The sequence below is a fragment of the Eutrigla gurnardus genome (genome assembly GCF_963514095.1).
Source record: "Eutrigla gurnardus genome assembly, chromosome: 12".
Lineage (NCBI taxonomy): Eukaryota > Metazoa > Chordata > Actinopteri > Perciformes > Triglidae > Eutrigla > Eutrigla gurnardus.
The window spans coordinates 26,198,515-26,218,058 of record NC_139926.1 but is presented as its reverse complement, the minus strand read 5'-3'; the positions used below and the strand labels follow the sequence as shown (position 1 = coordinate 26,218,058).

Sequence of the window (19,544 nt, the reverse complement as noted above, 5' to 3'; positions counted from 1 at the left end):
GTTTGTTTCTGGCCGGCCGCACGTGACTCCATGCATGTTGAAACACGCATGCGCGATTTTTCAACAGAGGAAGACTAAAGCTGTTCCGGTAGTTTTCAAAATATATCACGAGAATATTTTTTGACATGTTAAAATATTTTTTTAATGATTTTTGTCGAAAAAAAGTCATGAAAAAAGTGAAATCATAGTATGTCGAAAAAAAGTAATGAAAAAAGTGAAATAGTATGTCGAAAAAAATAGTATGTCGAAAAAAAGTCAAAATATAGTAAGTTAAAAATAGTCATGAAAAATATCAAAATATAGTAAGTCGAAAAAAAGTCATGAAAAATGTCAAAATATAGTAAGTTTTTTGAAAGTCACGAAAAAAGTCAAAATATAGTATTTCGAAAAAAAGTCAAAATATAGTGTGTAAAAAAAAGTAATGAAAAAAGTGAAATAGTATGTCGAAAAAAATAGTATGTCGAAAAAAAGTCAAAATATAGTAAGTTAAAAATAGTCATGAAAAATATCAAAATATAGTAAGTCGAAAAAAAGTCATGAAAAATGTCAAAATATAGTAAGTTTTTTGAAAGTCACGAAAAAAGTCAAAATATAGTATTTCGAAAAAAAGTCAAAATATAGTGTGTAAAAAAAAGTAATGAAAAAAGTGAAATAGTATGTCGAAAAAAAGTAATGAAAAAAGTCAAAATATAGTAAGTTAAAAATAGTCATGAAAAATATCAAAATATAGTAAGTCGAAAAAAAGTCATGAAAAATGTCAAAATATAGTACGTTTTTTGAAAGTCACGAAAAAAGTCAAAATATAGTATTTCGAAAAAAAGTCAAAATATAGTGTGTAAAAAAGTAATGAAAAAAGTGAAATAGTATGTCGAAAAAAAGTAATGAAAAAAGTCAAAATATAGTAAATTAAAAATAGTCATGAAAAATATCAAAATATAGTATGTCGAAAAAAAGTCATGAAAAATGTCAAAATATAGTAAGTCGAAAAAAAGTAATGAAAAATGTCAAAATATAGTAAGTCGAAAAAAAGTAATGAAAAATGTCAAAATATAGTAAGTCCAAAAAAACGTCATGAAAAATGTCAAAATATAGTATGTCGAAAATAGTCATGAAAAATGTCAAAATATAGTATGTCGAAAATAGTCATGAAAAAAGTTAAAATATAGTATTTAGAAAAAAAGTCAAAATATAGTATGTCGAAAAAAAGTCATGAAAAATGTCAAAATATAGTATTTCGAAAAAAAGTCAAAATATAGTATGTTGAAAAAAGTAATGAAAAAGTCAAAATATAGTATGTTGAAAAAAGTAATGAAAAAGTCAAAATATAGTATGTTGAAAAAAGTAATGAAAAAGTCAAAATATAGTATGTAAAAAAAAGTCATGAAAAAAGTGAAATCATAGTATGTCGAAAAAAAGTAATGAAAAATATCAAAATATAGTAAGTCGAAAAAAAGTCATGAAAAATGTCAATATATAGTAAGTCGGAAAAAAGACATGAAAAAAGTCAAAATATAGTATGTTGAAAAAAAGTCATGAAAAAAGTCAAAATATAGTATGTCGGAAAAAAGTCACGAAAAAAATGTAAAAATATAATATTTAGAAAAAAAGTCAAAATATAGTATGTTGAAAAAGTCACGAAAATAGTCAAAATATAGTATGTTGAAAAAAGTCACGAAAATAGTCAAAATATAGTATGTTGAAAAAAGTCACGAAAATAGTCAAAATATAGTATGTCGGAAAAAAGACATGAAAAAAGTCAAAATATAGAATGTCGTAAAAAAGTCATGAAAAAAAGTCAAAATATAGTATTTCGAAAAAAAGTCAAAATATAGTATGTTGAAAAAGTCACGAAAAAAGTCAAAATATAGTATGTTGAAAAAAGACATGAAAAATATCAAAATATAGTAAGTCGAAAAAAAGTAATGAAAAATGTCAAAATATAGTAAGTCGAAAAAAAGTAATGAAAAATGTCAAAATATAGTAAGTCCAAAAAAACGTCATGAAAAATGTCAAAATATAGTATGTCGAAAATAGTAATGAAAAAAGTCAAAATATAGTATTTAGAAAAAAAGTCAAAATATAGTAAGTCGAAAAAAAGTCATGAAAAATGTCAAAATATAGTATGTCGAAAATAGTCATGAAAAATGTCAAAATATAGTATTTCGAAAAAAAGTCAAAATATAGTATGTTGAAAAAAGTAATGAAAAAGTCAAAATATAGTATGTAAAAAAAAGTCATGAAAAAAGTGAAATCATAGTATATCGAAAAAAAGTAATGAAAAATATCAAAATATAGTAAGTCGGAAAAAAGACATGAAAAAAGTCAAAATATAGTATGTTGAAAAAAAGTCATGAAAAAAGTCAAAATATAGTATGTCGGAAAAAAGTCACGAAAAAAATGTCAAAATATAATATTTAGAAAAAAAGTCAAAATATAGTATGTTGAAAAAGTCACGAAAATAGTCAAAATATAGTATGTTGAAAAAAGTCACGAAAATAGTCAAAATATAGTATTTTGAAAAAAGTCACGAAAATAGTCAAAATATAGTATGTCGGAAAAAAGACATGAAAAAAGTCAAAATATAGTATGTCGGAAAAAAGACATGAAAAAAGTCAAAATATAGTATGTCGGAAAAAAGTCACGAAAAAAAGTCAAAATATAGTATTTCGAAAAAAAGTCAAAATATAGTATGTTGAAAAAGTCACGAAAAATATCAAAATATAGTAAGTCGAAAAAAAGTCATGAAAAATGTCAAAATATAGTAAGTCCAAAAAAACGTCATGAAAAACGTCAAAATATAGTATGTCGAAAATAGTCATGAAAAATGTCAAAATATAGTATGTCGAAAATAGTCATGAAAAAAGTCAAAATATAGTATGTCGGAAAAAAGACATGAAAAAAGTCAAAATATATTACGTCGAAAAAAGTCATAAAAAAAGTCAAAATATAGTATGTTGAAAAAAGTCATGAAAAAAGTCAAAATATAGTATTTTGAAAAAAAGACATGAAAAAAATCTAAATATAGTATTTAAAAAAAAGTCACGAAAAAAGTCAAAATATAGTATGTCGAAAAAGTCATGAAAATAGTCAAAATATAGTATGTCGTAAAAAATCCCAAAGGAAATCATAATATAGTGTAATTGGAACATTTATTTGACAGATAACAGATTTAAGAAACACAACAGTCAGTGAAACGATGTTAAAACGAACTAAACGGTGAAAGAAGGGGCTTCAGCGTCCCCTCGTCTCAACCAGCAGTTCTCAGGTTCAAACACTAGATGGCGCCGGAGCGCCGGGAACCCGCCGGGTCGCGCTGAAGCAGCAGAAGAAGACGTCGAGGGGAAAGGGGGCCGTCCTCTCCGCTGACAGTCCGCCATGCTGTTCACCCTGCTGCACCGCTGTGGTCGCAACGCACTGACCCTCAGGACCGTGAACACAGTACACGCACGTTACCAAGCAACGCAGATGGGGAAGCGCGTGGCCGTGGTGCTCGCGGGCTGCGGAGTCTACGACGGCAGCGAGATCCACGAGGCGTCCGCGGTGCTGGTGCACCTGAGCCGAGGAGGTGCGACTGTAAGTCGGAGACGAGCTTGTTAGTGGAGTTAAGTGTGTGACGTAATGTGTGTGACGTAATGTGTGTGTGCGCGTGTGGTTAAACTGCGATCCACTATACCATATACGATTTTATATCGGATCGGGATTTAACATTTAAAAAAAATGAATAAGATAATTGTGGAAGCCATGCGGCCAAAATGATTGCAATTCACGATATTATCCCGATAATCATCAATAATCACTAAAATAGTATAGTTTGTCGAAAAAACGTCCCGAAAAAATTATGACCAAAGAAAGTTACGAAAAAGTAAAAAAGTCACCAAATAAAATTCACTAATTAAAGCTGTCTTATCAGCGATGTGATGTTTCTTAAATAAACGTAAAGTGATTTCAGGAGGGTTTAATGTCATTTTGCAAGTTTTAATCAGGACAATATATTAATTTTGGCAGGATTTTCCCTCAAACACGACTAATAAGTGCATTTTAAGAGTAACGAACAATCAGTTGAAGGTAACGAGGCTTCAAACATCCCGTTGGAGAAACTTGTGACGGGTGTTTTGGCGATGAATTCGATGAATTCGCTCTACCGGTGCAGGTGAGCATGTTCGCCCCCGACGTGGACCAGATGCACGTGGTGAACCACCTGAAGGGCGAGCCGTCGGAGGAGAAGAGGAGCGTTCTGGTGGAGAGCGCCAGGCTGGCCCGCGGGAACATCCAGGACCTGTCTAAGCTCAGCGTCGCGGACCACGACGCCCTTATATTCCCAGGTAGTAGTCCGCTCCCTCACCGAGGACTCGCCACCCTGATCCCTGAATATTCCCGACTCATCACATGGTTTTTCTGTGTTTCTTGCAGGTGGTTTCGGGGCGGCGAAGAACCTGTGCACGTGGGCGGTGCAGGGGAAGGACTGCTCGGTCAACGAGGAGGTGAAGGCGGCGCTGCAGGCGTTCCACGGCAAGGGCAAACCCATCGGCCTCTGCTGCATCTCGCCCGTCCTCGCCGCCAAGGTGTTCCCCGGCTGCGAGGTCACCTTCGGCGTCGAGAACCACGACAAGTGAGTCCAACTCTTCGTGGCCGAACTGACTTTTTGTGTCGTCCGATAAAAGACGCCAAATGTCACACAAAACACAGTTTTCCCGCGTAATGAAGGATCATCAGGGATTAGAGATAATCTCAAACAAAACAACCAGTTAAAGACTTAATAAGAGCTAAATAAATTTGTAACAAACTGAAACCCTTTAAAGTTCGTACAGAATCAACAAACTGCTTCCACATTTGGACTTGAGAGTTAAAATTGTTACATTTGTACATTTGTTTTCTCTATTTCATTCTTATTTTCCACACTTTAAAAAGTCTAAAGTTGAACTGAACCGTTCTCCCCGCAGGTATCCCAACACCTCCGACACGGCCGCCGCCGTCACCCAACTGGGCTGCAAACACGTGAGCACGGGCGTCGGCGAGAGTCACGTGGACAGCGAGAACAAGCTGGTCACCACCGCCGCCTTCATGTGCGACGCGCCCATGCACGAGGTGTTCGACGGCATCGGGACGATGGTGCAGGACGTGCTGAAACTCGCCTGATGGCTCTAAAACTCAGGAGGAGGAGGCAAATGTGATATTAGCTGCCTGCTAGAATGCACTTCCACTTCCAGATTCACGTATGCAGCATTAATGATCTAGTGTGCAGACATCTTCAATCCTGCTGGATTAAATGCAGAGGATCAGCATCAGGAAGACCATGCTAATCAGTGCTAGTTATGATAATCAATGCTAATCAATGCTAATGGACAACAAAAACAATAAAAATGGAGAAAATCACTTTTTTCAGTTTCACTTTATTTTCAACTCCATGGATTAAAAAACGAATATTAAATATTTACATGATGATTTTTGTGTAAAAGATTAAATCACGCTTCTGCTGCGTCGCTGCTCGTGCGCGCTGCTCGTCATTCTCAAGTACGCGCCCAAGATGGCCGCCTCGCTCACGCCCTCCAAGTTCCCCGTGACGTCAACCACGCCCTCCACACCCTCCGCGCAGAGCACCGAGGAGGCGTTCACGCTGAACTTCTCCACCAGGTCCTTCTGGCTCAGCGGCCTCCTCCAGTGGCCGTAGAAGGTGTCGCACCTGGCGCCGAAGCTCCGCCCCTCCGCCGTCTCGACCTCCACCTCGCAGTACATCTGGTCGAAGCTGGGCCGGTTGTCCTCGGGCGTCTCCACGGCGACCCTGGACAGCAGCTCCTTCAGGGCGGGCCGCTCCCTCTGCTCCCGGCTGAAGGAGGACACCGTCACCTTGCCGTCCAGCAGGGCGGAGGCGGCGTTGAACTGGAACGAGTGTCTCGCTTGGTGCTCGGTGGCGGGGGAGGGGCAGTCCACGTACCTGGACGGAGGCACGCGGAGCGTCACGCGTCGGATCTGGCCGAGCTCGAAGCCGCCGACCGCGTCCTGGAGCTCGGTGCGGGCCGCCAGCGCCGCGTCCACGGCCCAGTGCATGCCCAGGTGAGCTGGGATGCGCTTGAAGGCCACGTCCTGGTCCTCCAGGGTCCACCGGAAGTCGCCAGAAGTGGAAGGCGTCATCGGGGACGGGTCGTAGTCCTTGTAGTAAACCCCGAACCCGTGGTTCACGTCCAGGATGGCCGGGTTGCCCTCCAGGCCCATGCGGGCCAGCTGGGCGGCCTCCAGGCCTCGCCGGGCGGCGTTGCCGACGTGCAGGGGTTTGGTCTGCGTGGCGGCGTTGGCCAGCGGAGCCCCGGCCGAGGACGCCGCGATGGCCAGAGCGTGGCCGCACTGGGCCGGGGTCAGACCCAGCAGCTTGGCCGAGGCGGCGGCGCTGCCCATCACCCCGACGACGCTGGGAGGGTGGAACCTGAGAGGAGACCAAACATGATCACAGATCAATTATTAGTCTGATCAGCTTTCAACATGGTTCCAGTTTCCCAAAATGAGCATTTTTACAGCTTTTTTTTTTTATCTCATGTGATTATAAATGTAATATCATAAGGATTAAACTGCTGATGGGAAAACAAGCAGGTTATGGAACCATTTTTAGCTCTTAAAGTATATTTTTATTGAGGTTATTGGTTCAGCAGTTTGATATTATAGATATGATCATATGATCATATGACAGATATGATAATATATAAAAGACACAGGATTGCATTCTGATGAAAGTGAGGTACCAAACCGCCACCAGAAGGACCAGACACCACTAGAAGTGACTTGCTCCAGAACTGGACCCGGGTCGATCCGGTTCCCTCACCTCTCGGGGATGTTGCAGGCCTCTCTGGAGAACCTCATGAGTCTGCCCTGCACCTCGATGCCCACGTTGAAGGCCAGCAGCAGGTCCAGACCGGAAGGCCGACTGGGCAGCGTCTCCGTGAGAGCCAGCAGGGCCGGCAGCACGGCTCCTGAGGGATGGGTGGCCGGGTGCCAGGTGTCGTCAAAGTCCATGGAGTGGACCTGTGGAACAGGGTCAGGAGGTCAACCTGCTGTCTCGGGTCTCCAGGCGTCCGGATGCTTTTGTGTGATCGATCTTACCGCGATGCCGTTGACGAAGGCGGCGTAGTGAGGAGGAAGAGACGTCTCCGATCGGCCCCAAACGGTGCTCCGCTCCTCGGACGAGAACGGCTGAATTCACGCGGGAACACGAGGATGAGTGTGAGATTACGACTTATAACAGTGATGTGTGTTTTACTTTACAAACACAGTTGGGATTAAATACACCCAAAACCTAAACAAGTGATTTTATCAACTAGATGGTCGAATTGAAGAAGCAGGAAGCAGATTTATCATGTTATAACAATGTTATAAACTCTTTGTACATCATGCGTTCTCTGTATTGGAACTATGTCAACTGTATCGTCCCTCTTTAAATAAAATTATTTTCTATTCTATTCTATTCTATTACAGATAAAATGAAAAAAAAAACACTATTTAAAAAAGAAATAAAATAATTTAGTTATCATATATGAATAATTTTAAGATCATTTGACATACTTATATATATTATATATATATATATATATATATATATATATATATATATATATATATATTTTTTTTTTTTTTTTCATTTCATTTCATTTTACGTTTATTTGATAGGGACAGATACAAGTCATGTGGATTGTGCAACAATCCAACAGAAAGCATCATATATATATATATATATATATATATATATATATATATATATATATATATATATATATATATATATATATATATATATATATATATATATGAGTTACACATACATATACATAATACATATTTCTCATGAGGTGTTTTCCTTTACATTACATGTCTGTCTGTCTGTCTGTCTGCCTGTCTGTCTGTCTGTCTCACCTGGCAGTAGGCGAGAGCCTTGTTGAAGACGGCGGTCCGGGTCCCTAACAGGCCGACGCCCAGCGAGTCCAGCATCATCCTCTTGCTCCTGGTGATCACAACATCCGTCAGCTGGCCGGCGTTGAGGCCGTGGACAGCAGCCCCAAAGCTCTCTGTGATACCCTGCAAAGGTCAAACGGGGTCAGTCAGATGTAAAAAACAAAAACCACACCAGTTGTTTGGGCTCTGAAATCCAACAGGTTAGTCCCACAGACAGAAACTTCATCTCAAACAAATAAGAAAGAGAGCTGCTTTACCCTGCGCAGCATCGTTAACGTCTTCCAGTGACCCAACACCCAGCAGCACCCTTTATATGGATATGACACCCGCTGACAGGCCGGCCTCCTGAATTTCCCAAGTGGCCAAAGATCCCCAGCGATGAGAAGTAGTACTTTCACAATGACGGACGCTGCCTTTGATTTCCTTATTGAAGACTTTTGAAATTTAGAAAATTCCTTGCTTGAAAGGTGAATGAGGTTTCAGCTCACAGTAACACAGAAGTGGTATAAAAATAATAATAATAATAATATTAAATAAAGAAATCTTATGACCAAAAAAAGTTATTAAATGAAAAAATGTGTTTGCTGACCAACAAACTAGGTTATTAAATAAAATAAAAAATCACAAGTAGAAAGGAGTTTATTACCAAGTATGTTTTCACATACAAGGAATTTGCCTTTGTGTTCACAATAATTGAACATAATAAATAATAAAGAAAAGTACTGGAGTCAATAACATACATAGAAAAAAAATGACCTTAATTTAAAAACACACTATATAAACACAATGTGTTATTAAGGAAAACATAGAATTATTAATAAAAGAGATGTTTTTCAGCCTGTGAGAACATAAAGACGGATTGTTTTGGGGTTAAATACCAGCGAGTCATCGGCGTGTTTCACAACACACTTCTCAGATGACAGACGGTGGAATTTCATCTCTGCAACGGGAAGTTTGGAACGGGGAAATGAGCCCGTCTCCGTCTTCTGTCGGACAGTCACACGACGGGAGGATTCAAAACCGCTGCAGAGAAGAAGAAGAATAATAATTAGAGTGGCATGTTTGACCTCAGCTGGAACGTTACATGATGTTTGTGGTGAAATGTGCTGAAGGCAGATTTAGAGACGAAGACCCAGGAGGACCAAAAATAGTAAAAGTTTTCATTAAGTATTTATCTGGTCACAATAAATTGATCGTGGTGAATTTCCATAATCTATATAATCTAGTTCTCATGTTAGAAAGCGGAGAAAAAGAGCATACAAACATACATTTAATAATGTTATCTTTTATTCATGTAGGAACACATTATTATTTTTTTATTTTATTGTATTTGTTTGATTGTTTTTCATTGTTTTGTGATGCATCTTAACAAAGTGTATAAAGTGTGTTTAAGGGCCTTTTTAAGAGTTTTACATGTATTTTTGAGGATTTTCCGCCGATTTATGATCGTCTCCTTGAAGATTAGTTGATTCTCTTTCATGAAAAACGATGTTCGCATTAAATAACAAAAAAAACACCTCAATCTACTTTCTCACAAATTATTGAATTCAAGTATTCTGAGCAGAAATGTGTTTAAAGTATCAAAATTAAAGTGTTTCCGTTATCTGGATAAGCTAGCTCGCTTTCACGGGAGACAAGCGGAGAAATACAGCATACAAATTTTTTTTCAGTGATTTGTGTCGCATCTTAACACAAAAGTATAAAGTGAAATTGGTGGGTTTAAGTGGCTTTTAAGAGTTTTAAACATATTTTTGAGGATTTTCTGCAAAAAATGATGATCGTCTCATTGAAGATTAGTTAATTCTCTTTCATGAAAAATTATGTCCCCATAACCTCCCCTCCCTCGCTTTCTCATTTTATCATAGACTTCTATACAATCAGAGAGGGGTCGCCCCCTGATGGCCAGCAGAGGGAATGCAAATTTAAGGCACTTCATCTTGGGCTTCACTTTTCAGAACAGTGGGGTTACATTTAGACACTCGGGTCAGACTTTAGGGAATTAATATCACACAGAATTCAATGTAATATCTTTCTCAGTGATTAAAATACGTTTATCTGAGTGTTGCACATCCTCATTTCCTCGAAGGGCTGTGTGTGTGTGTGTGTGTGTGTGTGTGTGTGTGTGTGTGTGTGTGTGTGTGTGTGTGTGTGTGTGTGTGTGTGTGTGACTTCAGCTGCATTTCCATCAGAGTTGCAATGGGTGTCACTCTTTCCAAAGCTTCTGTTCCAACCACCGAGTCTTTGATTTCAACACCGGAGTAACTCCGAGCAGCTGCGTGCACACACACACACACACGCACACACACACGCACACACACACACACACACACACACACACACACACACACACACACACACACGCACACACACACACACACACACACACACACACAGACGCAAACACAGACACACACACACACACAGAGAGAGAGAGAGAGAGAGAGGGAGCCGCACATGCACGCTCGCTCATATTTTTGGCGCGACGTGTTTTGGTTAAATGTTAATTTTTACAGTGGAAAACCCTGCATGGCGCACGCGCAGTCACGCACGTGGTTAAAGCCCACGGCTTCATAAACAACCGCCGCCACTCAGTCGCTCAGTGTTTCCACTGATCCACGTCAGAGCGGCGGAGGAACGATGGCACTGGCCGACACGGAGCGCGGAGTGTCCAGCTGCGGCGACGCGGGCTTCTCGGAGATCATCGAGCTGAACGTCGGCGGGCAGGTCTATGTCACCCGACACAAGACCCTGGTCGCGGTCCCGGACTCGCTGCTGTGGACCATGTTCAGCAGGAAGTCGCCCAAGGAGTTGGCGAGGGACAGCAAAGGGCGCTTCTTCCTGGACAGGGACGGGTTCCTGTTCCGCTACGTCCTCGACTACCTGCGGGACCTGAACCTGGTGCTGCCGGACTACTTCCCCGAGAAGAGTCGCCTGCAGCGGGAGGCCGACTTCTTCCAGCTGCGGGACCTCGCCAAGCGGCTCAGCCCGCGGGTGAGTAAGGACAACTCGCTGGGCGAGGAGACCGGACAGAGCGACGCGGAGGACGGCGGCGCGCAGTGCGCCGGTGGCGCGATGGAGACTTTACGCGCGGCGAGCGGTGCGGCGGCGGCGCGCTCCCCGTCCCTGGACTCCAGGAAGTCGGGCTACATCACGATAGGGTACCGCGGCTCGTACACCATCGGCAGGGACATCCAGACGGACGCCAAGTTCCGGAGGGTGGCGCGCATCACGGTGTGCGGGAAGACGGCGCTGGCCAAGGAGGTGTTCGGGGACACGCTGAACGAGAGCCGGGACCCGGACCGGCCCCCGGAGAGATACACGTCCCGCTACTACCTCAAGTACAATTTCCTGGAGCAGGCGTTCGACAAGCTGACGGAGGTGGGCTTCCACATGGTGGCCTGCAGCTCCACGGGCACCTGCGCCTACACCAGCAACGACCCGAACGAGGACAAGATCTGGACCAGCTACACCGAGTACGTCTTCTGTCGGGATTAACGGCGAACTCGCGGACAGACAAGTCCTTAACATCTGGATCATCGTGTTGAATGTCAACAGCGACATCGTTCTATCAGAACTGACCTGGAATCAGGACGCGCACAAGTGAGCAGCGCGTCTCCAACAACAACAACAACAACAACAACAACAACAACAACAACAACAACAACAACAACAACAACAACAACACTATCATCGCCACCTCACAGGACTGCGTATGAATGTTTTCAGACCGGAACTCAGTATTCAGTGTCTTTGTCATCACATGTTTTGGGTCAAGTTTTTTTTCTTCCTTTGCATCATCAGGCTCAGGGCCGGCCCAAGGCGTAAGCGAACTAAGGGGCTGCATGCTTGGGGGCCCCCTGGCCACATAATTAATCATAAAAAATGGGTTAAGATGTCAAAAGGCTTGGGCCGGCCCTGAAAGCAGCACTCACGTGATTGTAAGTGTAGAGTTGTGTTTGTTACATCTGTTCAAAATTAAATAAAGTCTTGTTCCGGCCCCCCTTCTTAAAGAAAGACTAAATGACTGGCGTTCATCTCCCTGCAGCCTTTTATCTCCCCCCCCCCCCCCTTAAGAGAGAGAGATGCTGCATGGCATCATCAAGCTGCTCAACAACATCTGTCACGGTTTTCTCTTCTCAATCCCAGACCATAAACTTTCAGCTCCTCTGACTTGTATCTATTTTCCTCTCCGGCGTCGCCCTGTTATTAAAATCACACGAGCAGAAAAACCGCCACACATCTGAGTGTAGTTAGCATGTTAAAATAAAAAAAACCCAGGGAGATGCATCCGTTCACCACCTCTCTCTGCTTATGTCTCACAAATTCAGCTGCAAAATAAATCCTGCAGCTGCACGGTGTCATTACCGTGTCGAGTGTAAATAATGATGAAAGGCTCCGGCAGCTGCAGCAACAAATAGGAGGGGTCCGGTCTGCCAGGGCTCTGGATTCTGGGTCTGGATTGAACCAACAGGACAAAAGAGACCTCTTTGGGTTTAGAGCCATGGGTGGGATGACAGAACATCAGAGGCTTATACCAGAGGCCTTAGGGGGGTCCGGGGACCAGAGAGGACCCTCTTCTGGTTTCATGTGCTGAATGCATCGTCTGGTCCCTAAAAACGGTTGGAAATAATGTTGTTTGTGGATTCGTAGACTCAAAATGAGCTCGCTGTAATGATCTTTTCCTTATTGGAGGAGAAAACACATTGAATGATGGCTGGGTTTCATTTATCTGCCTCTGTTTCAGGGTTCCTGAACTCACCGTCACACTGTCATGTCGATGTAAGCAGCCATAATTGGTGTTATTGGGGATATTTGTGATTTTCTCTGCAACCTGCAGCTAAAAATCTTATGTGCAAAATGGTCTAAATGGTTCGAGCTTTAAATCTAGAAAAAAAGTCTCATTATAGATGAATTCTACTTTAAATTAGAGGAAAAGCAAGAATCTCACACGTTTATAAAATAAATTATAATGAATGGTTGGAGAAGGAAAAAACAGTTCTGGATAACAGTGCTGACTCTTGATGCTGATGCGTCTCTGGATTCAAGCGTGAGGTTTTTGGGGAAAGTGTGCGTCTAAATAACGTACATAATCCAGATTGGTGACAGGATGCGGCTGCAGTAACGGAGGTGATCTGCGGTGAAATGACCTGTAAAGGACCCAAATGTATCTGTAAATAAAACGGAGCAGACATGGTCACACCTGTCTGTGTGTTTGTTCATTATTCTTTATCAAATCAGTGTTTTTTTGTTGTTTTTTACAGAAATCATAAGAAAAGAATCTCATATAAAATATGTCCAAAATCAAGCCCATGTTTGATTCACTTATTGTCTCTTTGGTGTTAAAATGAGGCGATCTTGATGTTTGAATTTATCATTCCAAAACATTAGTCACTAAGCAGATCACAGATCTGCTGTTTTCTGAGAAGGACGTCTGATTGGCTGTCAGGAGTGATCAGTTTGGACATTAATGATGAAGGGAAGCACCGGATCAGATATCAGCCTACCAACAACCTGCTGACTCACACCTACAGCTACACACTGGATGTCTCTGTGGGAGGGAAACAAAGAAAATATAAAACACAACCCCCACACGCCAACATGTGTTCACATTCTGAACAGAATCTTTCAAGACGTTGCAACACGCAGACGAGACATTTAAAACACATTTAGACATTCAAGATGTCTAAGTAGGGGCTTTTAAAACCTCCCTGAGGAGACGCTAATAATCTGTAATGTGAATTAAATGATAAGAGAGAGAGAGGCATCTTTACATTCTAGACAGTCGTCTTTTTTTACTCTCAGCTATTCACATACCAGTCACGGCACCCGGCTGTAATTTGAATGTGAGGACTTATTGACTTGAGAAAGAGCTGTTTGACGAATATAAAAGAGACAGAACGACTGTTGTCATTCCAGCTGCTATTCAATTGTTGCTAATAAGAAAAATGCCACAACTAAAATATACAACACACATCGGATAATGAAGTGAAGAGAAATGATTTACCGACAATTACCTTTTAATTCGTCCACGGCATTCTGACAAAAGAAACAACTAAACAGCAAGACCGAGACAAAATAATGTACATCTGAATGTCAACCATTGTGTTGTAGCATTCATGCCCCCCCTCCTCCCTCCTCCCTCCTCCCTCCCCCCCAACATGAACCTCAGCAGATCAGGACTGTTTGAATTCCATGGGTCCAGGATGCATCTCTGCTTCCTGAGTTATTTTAGATCAAAGACGCTTTCATTAGCACATCACAACAGTAACTCTGGACCAAAGGCTTCATTAATCTAATTCTGAGTCACAAATACATTTAGACAGCGGGGGGGAGGGGGGAGGGGGGAGGGGGGGGGGTGTTTAGCAGCTTCCACAGTGAAAATGTACAGCGCTTAGTAAAAGTAATACAAAGTCAATTCCTCACCACTCACTGCAGCGGAGTCTCCCTGCAAATGGCATTCTGGAAAGAAAAAATGTATATGAATATATGAATGAAGATGGATTACATGCTAAACAAAAAGTGCAGGCCTTAATGTAAGGTGGTCTGTTGCTTCAACCTTAACAATCGTTTGAGCTTCCTTACTGCGACTTATTTATGAATAAAACGGGAACAAAGTTAGCTTCATAATTCAAGGTTAACTTTACAGCTAAGTGTTAAAGTCGTCTTAGTAGCTAACTAGCATTGGTAGCATGGTAGCGACCTGTCAATCAGCAGGTAAGCCCCGCCCCCTAAAGCATCCCCGGCTTCCTGGTCTGGTGGACTCTAAACGGACCATAATGTACTAAGTGAACATCATGCTGGATTGAAGAAGACTTGAAACTAGAGATTGAGACCATAAACTCATGTTTACAATGTTTACTGAGATAATACATCAAGAGAGAAGTAGGACCATTTTCTCATAGACTTCTGTACAACCAGAGAGGAGTCGCCCCCTGGTGGCCAGCAGAGAGAAGTAGGACCGTTTTCTCATAGACTTCTATACAACCAGAGAGGAGTCGCCCCCTGGTGGCCAGCAGAGAGAAGTAGGACCATTTTCTCATAGACTTCTATACAACCAGAGAGGAGTCGCCCCCTGGTGGTCAGCAGAGAGAAGTAGGACCATTTTCTCATAGACTTCTATACAACCAGAGAGGAGTCGCCCCCTGGTGGCCAGCAGAGAGAAGTAGGACCATTTTCTCATAGACTTCTATACAACCAGAGAGGAGTCGCCCCCTGGTGGCCAGCAGAGAGAAGTAGGACCATTTTCTCATAGACTTCTATACAACCAGATAGGAGTGGCCCCCTGGTGGCCAGCAGAGAGAATGCAGGTATAAGGCACTCCAGTATCGGCTTCACTTCTCAGAACTGGAGGTTGCCTCCCTGTGGGAACATCATTTTTAAAGAGACCAGTCTGAGTCTTAATCTACAGCAGCCTGTATTAAACCAAATATGAATATGATCTAACGATGGTGGTTTTAGTAATGTGTCATTATAAATTACTTCATTACCTTGATTGGACGAAGTTCTAAATGGCCCTGATGTTTAGCACCACTTCCTGTGGAATCATGTAAAAGATAGCAACGTCATTATCTGCAGTCGCTGCCAGTCAGACGTTCTGTACGCGACCGAATCAGGACGCTCCGCTCTACGCTCGAGTGTGAAACGCTCATTAACACACATTAATGGCAAAGAGAGGAGAACCCCTCCTCCTCTAATCCACCGGAGGAGCCAACGCCGCTGTGAGAAGAGAAGGAGCAGGAACAACAATAGTGATGTGGCAAGAAAGAAACGCATCATTTCCTGCTGAGCCTCAAGTGTGATGTCACTCATATATCATGACCTGTGACCTCTGCGTGATCGAATCTGAAATACGGTAAAATAATGCCGTTAAGAGCACGTCAATTCTGCGAGATGATCTTCTACTGATTGATCACCTGATCACCTTAGATATAATATGGCGCTCCATCCATCCAATTGGACATTAAAACCTCCCACCTTTCAATGCTCTCTCCCGGGTCTGTTAGTTACAGTCATCAACTAGAGAATGCTCTTTGCACAGCTGCTTTATGACGCTCGTCTCACGGGGCTTTTATTGGAGAGGTCTTACGGTGTTATCGCAGATCAGATGTCCTTTAAAGCAATTGACAGATTTGTTTTAATTCATGTGTATGTGATTGCAGATATGCCTTCATGTATTTTATTCCTGCACCAATAAACTCAACATGAACACTTATTTTGTCTTTGCATGGTTGTGCTTCCAAACATCCCTTTTCTTTCTTTTCTTTCTGGCGAGGCGTCATACGTGTTTCTGTCCTGCTTTGGGGAACAACAAAAAAACGTTCGATGATGTATATGGTGCCGTAATGATGTAATGATCTATTTTCTCGCTGCATCTGGGAGGTTGTTGTTGCTGCGAGCCGTGAGTCACCCAGAAGCGTCCACAATGACAGGGTAACGTCTGCACGGATGTGGTTCCCATTCAAGCAGAAAATGCAGAGGATTTGGGGGGTTTTTGGGACTTTTTTTTTTTTTTTCCAAACACATCTGGCTTGGGTTTATTTTTAAGAATAAGGCTTTTGTGTGTTTAGAATTACAGGGTGCAGTCACATAAATAATAAAAGAGTATCAAGTCAGACGTCTGTGTAGAAATGTGTGATTTCTGTATTGATGTTACTCTGTAGAGACGCAGGAAGCCGAATCAGGTGGAGTTCTGGGGGATAAGTGCAGCGACGTGCTCCGTATGTAGCTGCACAATACACGGTAATTACCGAGCTGTCAGAGGAAAAAAAGGCAATCCATTCACGACGGCTCATTTTTCACAAAGTCGAACCCCCTTTAACAGCCGCGCTCTCAAGTGTACTTCCAACTGTACTCAGCCCCAATTAAAAGAGTAGCTGTTCATGTGAAACACGGGAGGAATAAGTACATTAAAGGCTGGTATATGAACCGCAGCCACAGCTGCAGCAGCAGCATTAACAGCAGCAGCAGCAGCATTAACAGCAGCAGCAGCAGCAGCATCAACAGCAGCAGCATTAACAGCAGCAGCAGCAGCAGCAGCAGCATCAACAGCAGCAGCATTAACAGCAGCATTAACAGCAGCAGCAGCAGCAGCATTAACAGCAGCAGCATTAACAGCAGCAGCAGCAGCAGCAGCAGCAGCAATAACAGCAGCAGCATTAACAGCAGCAGCAGCAGCAGCATCAACAGCAGCAGCATTAACAGCAGCAGCAGCAGCAGCAGCATCAACAGCAGCAGCATTAACAGCAGCAGCAGCAGCATCAACAGCAGCAGCATTAACAGCAGCAGCAGCAGCAGCAGCATCAACAGCAGCAGCATTAACAGCAGCAGCAGCAGCAGCAGCAGCATCAACAGCAGCAGCATTAACAGCAGCATTAACAGCAGCAGCAGCAGCAGCATTAACAGCAGCATTAACAGCAGCAGCATTAACAGCAGCAGCATTAACAGCTGCAGCAGCAGCAGTATTAACAGCAGCAGCAGCATTAACAGCAGCAGCAGCATTAACAGCAGCAGCATTAACAGCTGCAGCAGCAGCATTAACAGCAGCAGCATTAACAGCAGCAGCATTAACAGCTGCAGCAGCAGCAGTATTAACAGCAGCAGCATTAACAGCAGCAGCAGCAGCATTAACAGCAGCAGCATTAACAGCAGAAGCAGCATTAACAGCAGAAGCAGCATTAACAGCAGCAGCAACATTAACAGCAGCAGCAGCATTAACAGCAGCAGCAGCATTAACAGCAGCAGCATTAACAGCAGCATTAACAGCAGCAGCATTAACAGCAGCAGCATTAACAGCAGCAGCATTAACAGCAGCAGCAACATTAACAGCAGCAGCAGCAGCATTAACAGCAGCAGCAGCATTAACAGCAGCAGCAACATTAACAGCAGCAGCATTAACAGCAGCAGCATTAACAGCAGCAGCATTAACAGCAGCAGCAGCAGCAGCAGCAGCAGCATCAACAGCAGCAGCATTAACAGCAGCATTAACAGCAGCAGCAGCAGCAGCATTAACAGCAGCATTAACAGCAGCAGCATTAACAGCAGCAGCATTAACAGCTGCAGCAGCAGCAGTATTAACAGCAGCAGCAGCATTAACAGCAGCAGCAGCATTAACAGCAGCAGCATTAACAGCTGCAGCAGCAGCATTAACAGCAGCAGCATTAACAGCAGCAGCATTAACAGCTGCAGCAGCAGCAGTATTAACAGCAGCAGCATTAACAGCAGCAGCAGCAGCATTAACAGCAGCAGCATTAACAGCAGAAGCAGCATTAACAGCAGAAGCAGCATTAACAGCAGCAGCAACATTAACAGCAGCAGCAGCATTAACAGCAGCAGCAGCATTAACAGCAGCAGCATTAACAGCAGCATTAACAGCAGCAGCATTAACAGCAGCAGCAACATTAACAGCAGCAGCAGCATTAACAGCAGCAGCAGCATTAACAGCAGCAGCAACATTAACAGCAGCAGCATTAACAGCAGCAGCATTAACAGCAGCAGCATTAACAGCAGCATTAACAGCAGCATTAACAGCAGCATTAACAGCAGCAGCATTAACAGCAGCAGCATTAACAGCAGCAGCAACATTAACAGCAGCAGCAGCAACATTAACAGCAGCAGCATTAACAGCAGCAGCATTAACAGCAGCAGCAGCAGCAGCAACATTAACAGCAGCAGCATTAACAGCAGCAGCATTAACAGCAGCAGCATTAGCAGCAGCATTAACAGCAGCAGCATTAACAGCAGCATTAACAGCAGCAGCATTTCTTCGCATCATAACCAACTTATAATAGAAATCTAATGAAAGAAAGCTGTATTTTATTATGTTTCACAATAATAGAAATCTGATCCAGCATCACATCCATACAGACGCTGCTGAAGTCTTCCTAGTTCTCGCTGAAAGCAGAACTTTCAAAGGCTGCTTTAAGTTTTCATGCCATGGACACACTCCAAGGCACGTTATCATTAAGTGATTTAGAGGAAACCGTTTAGCTCGGTTCTGTCAGAGTTTGCACATTTCTTTTTTTTGGGGGGGGGGGGGGCAAAATGCTGAGGATGGAAAATTCTCTTAAACAGCCAAAAGATTCAAAGGGATTATTTGCGGCCGAGAATAAATGCAGCCCAAGGAATGCTTGAGTCTGAAATGCCCCGAGGACATCAGTAGTATTATATACGCTCTGAGGAAAAGCACCGCGCTATAAGGAGAGTATATCTCATCTTTTTATATTGATTACCCATTCTACCTCGTAATGCTGCATGGAAACAACAAAGTATAGTAGAATATATAAGTAGTAGAATAAAGTAGTAGAATAAATATAGAAACATCTTTTCATCAATTTACTTCTCGTATCGTTCCCTCGCAGGGGCGTCAGCAGCATTTTATATGTGGGGGGGGGTTCTGTTTAGGCTGGGGGGTCTGGGGGTCCTCAATTTAGACCCTTCTGAACACACCAGTCTATAGCCCTTGTCTCTACGACTTACCGTTGACAGCCGAAATAAAAAAGGACCTAACCCTAACGCTAACCCCAATTTTCGCATTCTGTTCATATCTCGGGAACGGAGGGTCATAGTGGGTTGTAGTGGGTCATAGTGGGTTGTAGTGGGTAGCAGGGGAG

General features: G+C 42.7%; 3 protein-coding genes across 4 annotated transcripts; 2 read left to right on the top strand and 1 right to left on the bottom strand.

Moving 5' to 3' along the window:
- The first annotated feature begins 3,343 nt into the window (after positions 1-3,343).
- LOC311022011 (glutamine amidotransferase-like class 1 domain-containing protein 3, mitochondrial) lies at positions 3,344-5,373 on the top strand. The gene is made up of 4 exons (XM_084023000.1): positions 3,344-3,573; positions 4,151-4,322; positions 4,411-4,609; positions 4,941-5,373. Exons 1-4 carry the CDS (start codon positions 3,376-3,378, stop codon positions 5,134-5,136), a joined length of 765 nt encoding a protein of 254 aa, XP_083879126.1. The 5' UTR covers positions 3,344-3,375; the 3' UTR covers positions 5,137-5,373.
- Positions 5,374-5,457: 84 nt separating this feature from the next.
- acod1 (aconitate decarboxylase 1) lies at positions 5,458-9,339 on the bottom strand (the record flags this gene model as incomplete). 2 transcript variants are annotated; one of them, XM_084022975.1, is made up of 5 exons in its annotated part: positions 8,814-9,339; positions 7,897-8,058; positions 7,090-7,179; positions 6,812-7,011; positions 5,458-6,418 (listed from the first exon to the last, which is right to left on the bottom strand). In XM_084022975.1, exons 1-5 carry the CDS (start codon positions 8,871-8,873, stop codon positions 5,458-5,460), a joined length of 1,473 nt encoding a protein of 490 aa, XP_083879101.1. In that variant the 5' UTR covers positions 8,874-9,339. The 2 variants fall into 2 exon arrangements, with proteins under 2 accessions (XP_083879101.1, XP_083879102.1); XM_084022976.1 differs by lacking the exon at positions 8,814-9,339 and adding an exon at positions 8,193-8,261.
- A 1,155-nt stretch (positions 9,340-10,494) lies between these two features.
- Positions 10,495-12,754, top strand: kctd12.1 (potassium channel tetramerisation domain containing 12.1). Its single transcript, XM_084022999.1, has one exon. It carries the CDS (start codon positions 10,573-10,575, stop codon positions 11,428-11,430), a length of 858 nt encoding a protein of 285 aa, XP_083879125.1. The 5' UTR covers positions 10,495-10,572; the 3' UTR covers positions 11,431-12,754.
- Positions 12,755-19,544: the final 6,790 nt, after the last annotated feature.

Bases quoted from the DNA above. Each gene is read 5' to 3' on its own strand.
- LOC311022011 (XM_084023000.1), top strand. From the start codon at position 3,376: ATGCTGTTCACCCTGCTGCACCGCTGTGGTCGCAACGCACTGACCCTC. The intron at 3,574-4,150 runs GTAAGTCGGAGA...CTACCGGTGCAG, and splicing joins TGAGCCGAGGAGGTGCGACT to GTGAGCATGTTCGCCCCCGA. The intron at 4,323-4,410 runs GTAGTAGTCCGC...TGTTTCTTGCAG, and splicing joins CGACGCCCTTATATTCCCAG to GTGGTTTCGGGGCGGCGAAG.
- kctd12.1 (XM_084022999.1), top strand. From the start codon at position 10,573: ATGGCACTGGCCGACACGGAGCGCGGAGTGTCCAGCTGCGGCGACGCG.